The sequence below is a fragment of the Leucoraja erinacea genome, chromosome 6 (genome assembly GCF_028641065.1).
Source record: "Leucoraja erinacea ecotype New England chromosome 6, Leri_hhj_1, whole genome shotgun sequence".
NCBI classification, from domain to species: Eukaryota; Metazoa; Chordata; class Chondrichthyes; order Rajiformes; family Rajidae; genus Leucoraja; species Leucoraja erinaceus.
In genome coordinates, this window is record NC_073382.1 from 15498060 (window position 1) to 15510580 (window position 12521).

The 12521-nt window shown below is 46.0% G+C and overlaps 1 protein-coding gene across 1 annotated transcript in view; it reads left to right on the plus strand.

The window, feature by feature from the left end:
• LOC129697932 (dedicator of cytokinesis protein 9-like) overlaps positions 1 to 12521 on the plus strand; it is a 317261-nt gene that overhangs the window by 186485 nt on the left and 118255 nt on the right. The window contains 6 exon segments of the mRNA XM_055636668.1: positions 1554 to 1694; positions 2325 to 2531; positions 6462 to 6584; positions 8350 to 8432; positions 10415 to 10537; positions 11341 to 11420. Of these exon segments, the coding sequence (XP_055492643.1) occupies positions 1554 to 1694; positions 2325 to 2531; positions 6462 to 6584; positions 8350 to 8432; positions 10415 to 10537; positions 11341 to 11420 (757 nt within the window).

Consider the following 12521-nt stretch of genomic DNA (forward strand, 5'->3'; position numbering starts at 1 on the left):
GTTCTAGAACGAGAGCACAAGAGATTCACTAGGATGTTGCCAAGAATGGAGGGTAGCAGTTACAAAGAGAGGGTGAATAGGCTGGGACTGTTCTCATTGGTGCAGGAGACTGAGGGGTGACCTTTGGAGGTTTATAAGATTATGAGAGGCATAGATAGAGTAGGTCGTCACAATTTCTTTCAAAGGGTGGGGAGTTTAAAACTAGAGGGTTTAAATTGAGAGGGGAAAGATTAGAGGGGAATCTGAGGGGCAACTATTAGTGGTGTTGGGAATAAGCTGCCAGAGGTTTACTTTTAGTTTACTTTGGAGCACAGTTTAGCACAGAAACAGGCCCTTCGGCCCACCAAGTCCACGCCAACCATCGATCACTAATTCGCACAAGTGCTATGTTATTCCCACTCTCATCCGCTCCCTACACATCCCAGGGAAAATGTACAAATGCCAGGTAACCTACAAACCCACTTGTCTTTGAGATGTGGGAGGAAACCAGAACATTCGGAGGAAACTCGCGTGGTCACAGGGAAAACATGCAAACTCCACACAGACAGCACCCAAGGTCAGGATCGAACCCGGGTCTCTGACGCTGTGAGGCAGTATCTTTACCAAGCGCGTGAAGAAGTGGTATTAATTACAGTGTTCAGAAAGCACTTGGACAGATATAGGGATGGGAAAGAAATAGATGTGGGAAAATATAGAAAGATGGGATCAACATAGATAGGCATCTTGGTCGGCGTATGAGTCAGGCCTCAGGTTCTGTTTCCATGTTTTACAACTTTGTGACTCTCAGGCGAAATTCATGCAGGACCGAGAGAACATGCAAACTCCTCACAGTCATAGAAACATAGAAAATAGGTGCAGGAGTAGGCCATTCGGCTCATTCAATATGATCATGACTGATCATCCAACTCAGTATCCCGTACCTGCCTTCTCTCCATACCCCCTGATCCCTTTAGCCACAAGGGCCACATCTAACTCTCTCTTAAATACAGCCAATTAACTGGCCTCAACTACCTTCTGTGGCAGAGAATTCCAGAGATTCACCACTCTCTGTGTGAAAAATGTTTTTCTCATCTTGGTCCTAAAAGACTTCCCCCTTATCCTTAAACTGTGACCCCTCGTTCTGGACTTCCCCAACATCGTGAACAATCTTCCTGCATCTAGCCTGTCCAACCCCTTAAGAATTTTGTAAGTTTCTATAAGATCCCCCTCAATCTTCTAAATTCTAGCGAGTACAGTCATTACTCAAACGCAGCTCACTGCAGCTGAGAGGCAGGAGGTGCACTAACTGCACCACTCTACTACTCCAGCATGGCTATGTAAGGTATGTCTGTCAGATCAGGTAGCCCAGATTCAGTCTCCTCTCTGTTGAAACACACTCCCCAGCCAGTCCCAGCACCCTGCTCATTCCTAGACCCCTGGATATCCTTTTCAGTGGCGACACCCATTTGGAAAGTTGTAGATCTACTTCCTGTGCCCCACATACAGTAGTTCAGATAGTGAATCTGGATCACAGTGGATGTTTGTGTAATTTGTTCTATGTTTCCCATTTTAAGAAACTTGACTTCTCCAGTATCGAACCAGACGTGAAACCCTTTGAGGAAAAGTTTGGAATGCGATTTTTGGTGAAATGCAACGACTTATTCTTCAATCTGCAAAGCTGTGTGGCAGAAAATGAGGAGGGTCCCACCACAAATGTAAGCTTAGTGGTCACGATATGTATCGAGGGTATATAGGCATTGGGGATCCTTGTGTTCCGAGATCATAAGCACCCGGAATTAAGAGTTGGTGGGTGAATTAATGGATATAATGCGTTTCTCCACCCCCTTTTCAACACCCCGATGGAATACTTTGAAATATAGTCACCCTGATTATGTAGGAAATGTGACACTCAAACTGAGTACGGCTTGCCCTCACAAACAGCCATGTGGAACAAACAGATAATCGGTTCTAGTGGTGTTGGTTGAGGGAATAAATATTGGCCAAGACTCTGGGCAAGACTTCTCTTTGAAAGGTTGAATTATTTAAGAAGGCACATACCTCCTCTGACAGTGCGGCTGTCAGTGCCTCAGAACAACAATGAAGATGTTTGTTCTCCAGCCTGTGAAGTGGGGCTTGAATCTTTAGAAGTTTGATTCACAGGAAATAATGCAACCCGTTGCTCCAGAGCTGACATAACAAAAGAGAAGATAAACACAAAATGCTGGAGTAACTCAGCAGGTCATCGAGGAAAGGAAATGGGGATGGGAGGGGTCGAAGAGGCATGGGGTTGGACCTCTGCTCCGTGCTCTTTCTCCAGTTGTGATAGTGATCTGCCTTGGTTGTAGGTGGAGCCTTTCTTCGTCACGCTGGCCCTCTTCGACATCAAGGACAGTCGGAAGATCTCGGCTGACTTCCACGTGGATCTGAATCACCCGAGTGTGCGATACATGCTGTTAAACTCCACGGCCACGATGAACGGTGGTGAGGGATTGGCGTCATCCCAGAAATCCATCAACGGCATTCCCGAGAACCTGTTGCAGTACCCGAAACAGGTGGGAACGGATGCTCATTGCAGTTATGTCTCCCTATTTCAGCCCAAAACTAGGTTTAATTAGCATTCCTCTTTGAAGTAAAGCTGATTAGCGGGAGAGCCTGATGGATATTATGTTATAATAATAATAATAATAACTTTATTTCGGACTCCAGGTCCAGACAAGGGACAACATTACATTAAAAATGCATTGCATATTAAAAAATATCATAAAATACATATAAAATCTTAGTATATCACATAAAAACATCATAAATTATATATTATGAATATATGTGGATGTTATGAAGAGTTTAGATTTAGGTTTAAGTTTTATTATTATCACATCTACCGAGGTCTACCGTGAAAAGCTTTGTTTTGCATGTTTTCTAATCAGATCAGATAATATTATACATGAGTACAATCAAGTCAAACTCAAGTACAATAGGTGAAGCAAAGGGTACAGAGTACCAAGTAGAATTCTCAGCAATATAGCACATCAGTTGCATTTATACAAAGTCCAATGTCCACAATGGGGTAGAGGTGAATCAGACAGCTCCCTGGCTAATGGAAGGGCTGTTCAGAAGCCTGATAACAGAGGAGAAGAAGCTGTTCCTGAGTCTGGTGGTGCGTGCTTGCTAGTTTCTGTACCTTTTGTCAGGCGGAAGCAGGGAGGAGGAAGAAAGACCAGGGTGGTACGCCATTGACTTTGTTGGCAGCTTTACTGAGGCAACGTGAATTGTAGATGGAGTCAATGGTGGGAAGTCTGGTCGAAGTCTGGTTTCAGAGACTGGGCTACTCTCAGCAATATCTTGCCGTCATGGGCAGAGCTGTTCTCAAGCCAAGCTGCAATGCAAAGGTAGACAAAAATGCTGGAGAAACTCAGCGGGTGAGGCAGCATCTATGGAGCGAAGGAAATAGGCAACGTTTCGAGCCGAAACCCTTCTTCAGACTAATGTGAGGATAGTGGGGAGGGGGCGGGAAGAAGAAAGGGAGAGGAAGAGACAGTGGGCTGAGGGAGAGCGGTGAAGGGGAGGAGAAAGTAAGGACTACCTGAAATTAGAGAGGTCAGTGTTCATACCACTGGGGTGCAAACTGCGCAAGCGAAATATGAGGTGCAGCTCCTCCAATTTACGGTGGTCCTCACTCTGGCCATGGAGGAGGCCGAGGACAGGAAGGTCAGATTCGCAATGGGAGGGGGAGTTGAAGTGCTGAGCCACCGGGAGTTCAGGTTGGTTATTGCGCACCGAGCGGAGGTGTTCGGCGAAGCGATCGCCAAACCGACGCCCAAATATGCTTTCTATGATGCATCGGTAGAAGTTTGTAAGAGTTATTGGAGACATGCCACATTTCCTCATTCTCCGATGGAAGTAGCGGTATTGGTGTGCCTTTTAAGCCTCAATGTGGTTGGTTCACGACAGTTCATTGGTAATATTAACCGCAAGGAGGTGAGGGTGTTTTGATGTCAGGCCTGATTTGGAATATCAAGAGTCGAGGAAATTCAGACGAAAGATCACAGTTTTCAAAGAAATGTCAAACACACTCATTGGTCGTTGGTCCTTTGTGAGCTATTTTGTATGGAACTTCAAAGCAGCGTTGGAAAATTGCAAGGAGAACAAATTACAGGCTAGTTGGCGAGTTAATTGGATTGCGTTGAGACATTTGACAAAGCAAATGATTAAAAAGCCCAGCTGGAATCCTTGTAAATGTGCGGTTATCCATAAAATGCACCAATAAATTAGATGTACTATTTCAGCTGGTGAAAAATAAAACCTAGAAAATAATCTGACATTTTTAGGACGTTGTTGGTGCTGGATTGGCAGATTTTTCTGGACTTGGATATTATTCCTGTTAATACTGGTCCACCACCGATTTGTGGGCATTCTTGGTTGCAGAGCCTTTCTGGATTATTCATTTTATCGAACCAACAGGGTTTAAGGATCTGAGAGGAATCCCCACAGTACCAGAACGGTCTGCCAAGGAGCCGAGATACTGACCCACCGATCAGCCTCTAAAATCGGCTATGGTAATGGATCTGCTGGCTCCAGCTGGGCCAGAGTTCCAAAGCCCTGGCCACAGGGGCCAAATTCGACACGCTGATCGGAGCGGAAGTCCCGATGAGGTCGAGATGGGCCACCTCCTCCAGACTAGGCGCCACATTTTCGGGACTTCTGTGGGAGATTTCAAGTGTTCTCTCTTCATTTTGCCCAGTTTAAAGGAGATGCCAGAATACCAGTTGCCGGAAAATCGGTGGTGGACCTGTATTAAGATATTACAGCGTTATAAACTTTCAAATGAACCTGATAAGGTTAAGACCATAAGACATAGATGCATAAATAGGCCCTTCAGCCCTTCATCATGGCTGATATATTTTTCCCCTCTCAGCCCCACTCTCTTCCTGCCTTCCAGTAACATTTGGCACCCTTACTAATCAAGAATCTACCAATCTCTGCTGTAAAAATGCCCAATGATTTGACCTCTGGCTGAAGAAACTGCTCCTCATCTCTTTTCTAAAGGTATGTCCTTTCACTCTGAGGCAGTGCCCTCTGGTTCTAGACTATCCCATTACTGGAAGCATCCTTTCCACATCCACTCTCTCTTGGCCTTTCATTATCCAATAGGTTTCAATGAATGAGATCCCACCGCCCCCCTCCCCCGCCCCCCATCCTTCTAAACTCCAGCAAGTAGAGGCCAAGAGTCTTCAAATGTTCCTCTTATGTCAACCAATCATCCCCGGGATAATTCTCGTAAACCTCCACACACTCTCCAAAGCCAGCACATCCTTCCTCAGATATGGGGCCCCAACCAGCTCACAATATTCCAAATGTGGCCACAGCAGCACTTGATATTGCTTCAGCATTTACATCTTTGGTTTTGTATTCTAGTCCCCTCCAAATTAGAATTGGATTGTTAAAGAACAAGGGCACTTGTGACCTTCATGGGAGTGTGAGAATAAGAGTCCCAAAGTTTTTCAAGGGAGCCGAAGAACTGGATCTTGTTGAGTTTCGAGGACACAGGGATCCAGGGATTTGATAAGACTCAGAGAGGGCTAACGAGTCAGGAGTTCATTTGCTGCAGCTTTTACAGGCACACTAAATAGGACAACACAACAAATAAATATACCATCAATTATGCCAGACCATGATAGTCCAAGCCACAGTACATGGAGCAAGATCCATGGAGTTTAGTTTGGTTTAAAGACACAGCATGGAAACACGGCATCCATTGATCACCCGTTCACACTAGTTCCATGTTATCTCTCTTTCACATCCAGTCCCTACACACTAGGGACAACTTACAGAGACCAGTTAACCCACAAATCTGGACGTGTTCGGTATTTGGGAGGATACCGGATCACCCGAAGGAAACCTTTGCGGTTACGGGGAGAACGTGCAAACACAGCACAGACAGCACGCTAGGTCAGGATCGTACCTAGGTCTCGTGCACTGTGAGGTAGTGGCTCTAGCAGTTGCACCACTATGCCGCCCACATGTAGTTTGATGTTAAGGCAGGATTGTGGTTAGGGGTGTGCAGCGTACATCAAGTTGGTGGGAAGAAGCTGTTCTTCAATCTGGTGTCCACCGTACTCAGCTGCCAATACCTTGTTCCCGATGGTAACAGCGAGATGAGAGCGTGGCCAGGTTGATGTGAATCTTTGACGATATTAGGAGACTTCTTGGAGATCCCTTCAATGGTGGGGAGATCAATGGACCGGCGTTGTGTAGCTTCCTTTATTCGTGAGCGTTCGAATTACTGAACCAGGAGTGTAGGAACTGAGACCCCGATGAGTTGTGGGGGAGCGACTTGCAGAATGGTTGTGATTCCCGAATAGTTGCATAGTGGACTGTCGGAGGTGTATTGTTCTCCCCAGAGCCCCACCAGTCATTGTGTATCCTAGTCTTTATTATGCTCCCAGTGATATTTTAATGAATGTCAGATGTTGTCTCTCCAGGGCATTTTCTCTGTCTCCTGCCCTCATCAAGACATATTTCTTGTCGCCCGGGTTGAGAAGGTTCTACAGGGAGGCATCACGCAGTGCGCAGAGCCCTACATGAAGAGCTCAGACTCGGCTAAGGTACGGCACTTGATTCCTGATCTCCTGCCTGGTCTCGTTTTGCCTTCACGGCCCTTGTTCTGGTGTGCAATGACAGTAGGTCGGTTACCTGGGTCCTGTGCAAAACTAGGGATGGGCACGAGGAGTGGAATGTGTGCACCGTTGTCCCGTTGAAGCAGTGCTCGGGAAGATCCACAAAGTAGAGATATAGCGTGGAAATAGGCCCCTTGGCCTACCGACTCCACGCCGACCAGCGATCCCCGCACACTAGCTCTCTCCTACAGACGAGGGACAATTTACAATTACCGATGCCCAGTTAAACTACAGGGTCAGGTACTTTTCGGCGCTGCTGTTCCAGAGCCGCTGTTTCGGCGCCTCCGTTTATAATATCTGTACTCATCAGAACCCTAACCCTAACCCTAACCTCTGTAAATACCTCCAGATAAATAAAAGTGTTCCATGCGTCACAATACTCTGGGATAGTGAATTCCAGAGATTCATCACCGTCTGCAAGAAGTTCCTATGCCAAGGATATTGCAAGTGGGATCAAATTTATGTTAACAAGTTTGGAAATTGGTTTCCACTGGCCCATCGCTGTGGCACCCTAGCCCTAACCCATACCCTAACCCTAACTCTGTAACACCCCGAAACGGCGGAGCCCAAACGCAGCGCCGAATGGTACCATTCCAAAACTACAAACCTGCATGTCTTTGGAGTGGGGGTGGGGGGGGGGGGGAACCCGCGGCCCTGGGGGAAAACCCATGCAGTAACTGGGAGAATATACAAACTCCATACAGACTGCACCCGTAGTCAGGATCGAGCCAGTCTTTGCCGCTGTAAAGCAGCAACTCTACCGCTGCGCCACTGTGCCGCCCAACCTTTATGTGCACCTCAGAAAGGAGGGCCAAGGCGTTTGCTCAAACCCACAAACATCCCCATGGACAGTATGGCACTCCCGCTTGGTGTGTTTCATGTAGTGTCAGCCAGGATCTATGTGCTCACATTTCTGGAACGGGGGTGGAACCCATCAGCTTCTGATTCGGAGCTGAGTGAGAGAACCTGATGACCCATCCCGTGACATGAACAGGTCGAACCAACGGTGCCAAGAAGTTAAATGTTGGATTCTCTATGGCTGAACACCAGTGCATCTTTTTTGGTAACCTTATTCCCTGGGAGAGTGGTTTGTGTCTCTGTTGGTCTTGTAGTCTCCTAGTTCCTTACCTAGGTAAACATACACCAGCCCACAAGGAATGTCAGATGATTCTGTGTGACATTTACAATGTTCTACCTTTTCTTCAACTCTCTTTTTGGTCTCATCTCTCCGTATCTCCACAAACTCTTCAGACCTTCAACCTCCCAAGGTCTTTGCACTCCAACAGGTCTGCACTCCAATTGTTGTTGCTCCACCATTGGTGGCTATGCCTTCAGTCGTCTTTCCTAAGCTCTGGAATTCCCTTTCTAAACCTCACCACTGCTCCAATCAGGTCCTCCTCAAAATCTCCTCTTTGGCCTTGCCTGAATATCTCAAGAGTTGGCTCAGGCTCACCTTTGGTCTGAGGAAGCTCCTTTACATGTTTGACTATGTACAAGTCGTGTTCACTGTCTAACAGCCGAGTTGACGGGAAGAGTGGCGTTCATGGCTCCTCTTGTGCTTTCTTGATAGAATGTGCTTTCATCCCAATGTGGTCTTGCTAGAATTTCCTCGTGAAATTTCCACAGGATTTCTGACATAAAGGACTAACATCATAGGCCTAGAGCTGATTTGATGAGTTTCATTAATTTACAGGTTGCACAGAAAGTATTGAAAAATGCCAAGCAGGCGTGCTCCAGACTCGGGCAGTATCGCATGCCATTTGCCTGGGCTGCAAGGTAAGTGAATGAAGCTGTTACCTTCAAACATTCTGAACAAAGAGCTAATGATGAAATGTTTATCATAATTAATTAGAGTCAAAGAGTCATTCAGCATGGAAACAGGCCCTTTGGCCCAACATGCTCACATGACCAACATATCCGATCTACACTAGTCCCACCTGCTTGCATTTGGCCCATATCTCTCTAAACCTATCCTATCCATGTACCTGTCTAAATGTTTCTGAAATGTTGGGATAGTCCCAGCCTCAACTACCTCCTCTGGCAGTTCGTTCCATACACCTACCACCCTTTGCATGAAAAGGTTGCCCTTCAGATTCCTATTAAATTTCCCCTCACCTCAAACCTATGTCCTTTGATTTTCGAATCCCCTACTACTCTGGGCAAGAGACTTTATACTGCTTAAGTGAAGATGCTAGCATGATATACTTGGGACAAATAGTCTCTTCCTGTGATGTGCATTCAATGTATTCAATGTGAGCAGAATAGATTTCAGAATATTGGATTTGAAGGAGCATAGGGCACTTCCTGCATTCTAGAAATAACCTAAGTTGTGAGGCTGGTGTGTTTTGAATCAATTGCTTCTTGCAGTTCCCTCGGTTTTATCAGTTCAGTTTGATGTCATGTGTGCTGAGGTACAGCGAAAAGCTTTTGTTACATGGTATCCATATAGCAGAAAGGCAATACATGATTACAATCAATCCACCATGTACAGTGTAAATATACATGATATGGAAATAACGTTTAGTGCAAGGTAAAGCCAACAAAGTCTGATCAATGATAGTCCAAGGGTCACCAAAGAGGTAGATAGTAGTTTAGCGTGGCTCTCTGGTTGTGGTAGGATGCTTCAGTTGCCCAATAACAGCTGGGTTGCATACTGTTTTACTGGAATGCTTTGAAAGTAAAGTTTTTAATTACTTTCTTGGTCAAAAATCAACAAATGCCATGTAGAAAATATAGACTAATCAACCATAGATGTAGATTTGGAAAAATTGATTTATTCACTGAACGGTTGAGGAGAAGGGTAGTGATGAGTTTAAGGGAAAGCAGAATAAACACGTGGTGAAGAGAGGGATGGAAGAGATGGTGACTGAAGATTTGGAGGATGTTAATGTGGAGTTTGCACTCACCAGATTAGCCAAACAGCCTGTTTTCTATTGTACATTTGGTGTCACTCTTTCCTCAACCGCCTTTTCTCTAAAATATCTTCTCTGGGCTTAATATCAGGATCATTAAATGTACTTAGCTTCAAAAAATGCAAAATGGTTTGTGTTTAAACTGAAGATTGGTGCAAATCAATATATTATATAGAAACATTGAAACATAGAAATTAGGTGCATGAGTAGGCCATTCGGCCCTTCGAGCCTGCACCGCCATTCAATATGATCATGGCTGATCATCCAACTCAGTATCCCGTACCTGCCTTCTCTCCATACCCCCTGATCCCCTTAGCCACAAGGGCCACATCTAACTCCCTCTTAAATATAGCCAATGAACTGGCCTCAACTACCCTCTGTGGCAGAGAGTTCCAGAGATTCACCACTCTCTGTGTGCAAAAAGTTCTTCTCATCTCGGTTTTAAAGGATTTCCCCCTTATCCTTAAGCTGTGACCCCTTGTCCTGGACTTCCCTAACATCGGGAACAATCTTCCTGCATCTAGCCTGTCCAACCCCTTAAGAATTTTGTAAGTTTCTATAAGATCCCCTCTCAATCTCCTAAATTCTAGAGAGCATAAACCAAGTCTATCCAGTCTTTCTTCATAAGACAGTCCTGACATCCCAGGAATCAGTCTGGTGAACCGTCTCTGCACTCCCTCATATATGATGGAACAGACAGAATTACTGTCATAATATTGCTAATTATCCTGCTATTAGCTTTGATTTGTGTTTTTTAATATGTTTTTGAATCAGTATGTGTTTTCAAGTTGTTGTTTTGTAAAAGCCGATACTTTGTATCCTGAACATCTGCATTTCCTCCAATAGACCTATCTTCAAAGATACACAAGGGACACTTGACAAGAATGCACGATTCTCCACACTTTATAGGCAAGATAGCAATAAGCTCTCCAACGAAGACCTGCTCAAGTTGTTGTTGGACTTCAGGAAGTGAGTGTGTATTTTTTATTACTGTGGTGCAATTCCAAAATCTGTTGTTGTGAATCTTGCAGGAAAGGTTCACCACGTTTCTTCAGCCCATTTGAACCTGGGATCACCTAGTGGTGGTGCAGTACACAGCACAGGTCAGTTCTGTGTACCTTCTCTCTTGAACCGTCTAAAGTGTGGGTTGGAAGCATTAAGGGCCTGTCTCACCACCTTGCGACTGCATGCGGCGAGCGCGACCTAACGTGGTCGCTTGAGCCATACGGCCTCGCGGGGTCCGTCCCACTTCGATCGCCGGAGCCGTATGGAGTTGTGCGGAGCTGGTCCGGACATCAAGCGAAAAACTAACACTGTCCAAAAATCCCGCGCGGCAACGGCCTGTCGGCCCGCAGCCGCATTGAGGCCGTACGCAGTGCCTCAACGGGCGTGCGCGGCGTCTGGACACCGTACGCAGCGTCTAGACGGCGTACGCCTAGCGCGTGGCATTACGCGATGATGTCACAGCCCGGCATGCCGTTGCGTGATGACGTCACCGCCCGACGCCGTGCGACGTCCAAATTCAGTCGGCCCGCTTCCTGCCCAGCTGATTGGTGAGTATGATGTCGGGACCAGCTCCAGACGCCTCTGCGGTTTGGAAGTGGGACCGGCCCTGCGAGGCCGTACGCCTCAATCCACCACGTTTTGTGGCGCTCGCCGCATGCAATCGCATGCTGGTGGGACAGGCCCTTTAGTGTGTAGATTTGCTCCTCCTTTTGTTGCTTTAAAGCCTTCTCAACCCTGTATTTTAATATTGTTTTCTGCTTCACTAGACCAGAGAAGATGTCTAAACTTCCAGTTATTTTGGGGAACCTGGACATCACCATTGACAATGTGACTCCCGATTTTCCGAGTAAGTTACCTGCAATTTCTCATCGAGGTTCCTCCACTGCTTTTCCCTCTCTCCATCAACTCCTGTGACCATCTGTGATCTTGCTGTCCAAATGCAAGCAAATGCAGATGCTGGACATATGAAAGAAAGATGCAAAATGTTGGGATTACTCGGCAGGTCAGGCATCTGTGGAGAGAGAAATGGAGTCAACGTTTCAGACCTGGATTTAAATTTTGCTTTCATCCATTGCCTTCTCTTGCATATCCTTTATATCTCTCGCTCCACTATTTCGGAACTATCTTGACATGAACAAACCTCAATTTCCAATTATTCTCCCCAGATATTTTGCCTCCATGTCATTCATGTCACGAAGCTGGGGGGGGGCAGTGTTAGCTGTGTGGAGGATGCTAGGAGGCTGCAAGGTGACTTGGATAGGCTGGGTGAGTGGGCAAATGCATGGCAGATGCAGAATAATGTGGATAAATGTGAGGTTATCCACTTTGGTGGCAAAAACAGGAAAGTAGACTATTATCTGAATGGTGGCCGATTAGGAAAGGGGGAGATGCAGCGAGACCTGGGTGTCATGGTACACCAGTCATTAAAAGTAGGCATGCAGATGCAGCATGAAGTGAAGAAGGCAAATTGTATGTTAGCAATCATTGCAAAAGGATTTGAGTATAGGAGCAGGGAGGTTCTACTGCAGTTGTACATGGTCTTGGTGAGACCACACCAACTGTATTGGGTACAGTTTTGGTCTCCTAATCTGAGGAAAGACATTCTTGCCATAGAGGGAGTACAGAGAAGGTTCACCAGACTGATTCCTGGGATGTCAGGACTTTCATATGAAGAAAGACTGGATAGACTCAGTTTGTACTCGCTAGAATTTAGGAGATTGAGGGGGGATCTTATAGAAACTTACAAAATTCTTAAGGGGTTGGACAGGCTAGATGTAGGAAGATTGTTCCTGATGTTGGGGAAGTCCAGACTGGACTTCCCCAACACAGAGGATCTGTGGTGAATCTGTGGAATTCTCTGCCACAGAAGGTAGTTGAGGCCAGTTCATTGGCTATATTTAAGAGGGAGTTAGATGTGGCCCTTGTGGCTAAAGGGATCAGGGGGTAT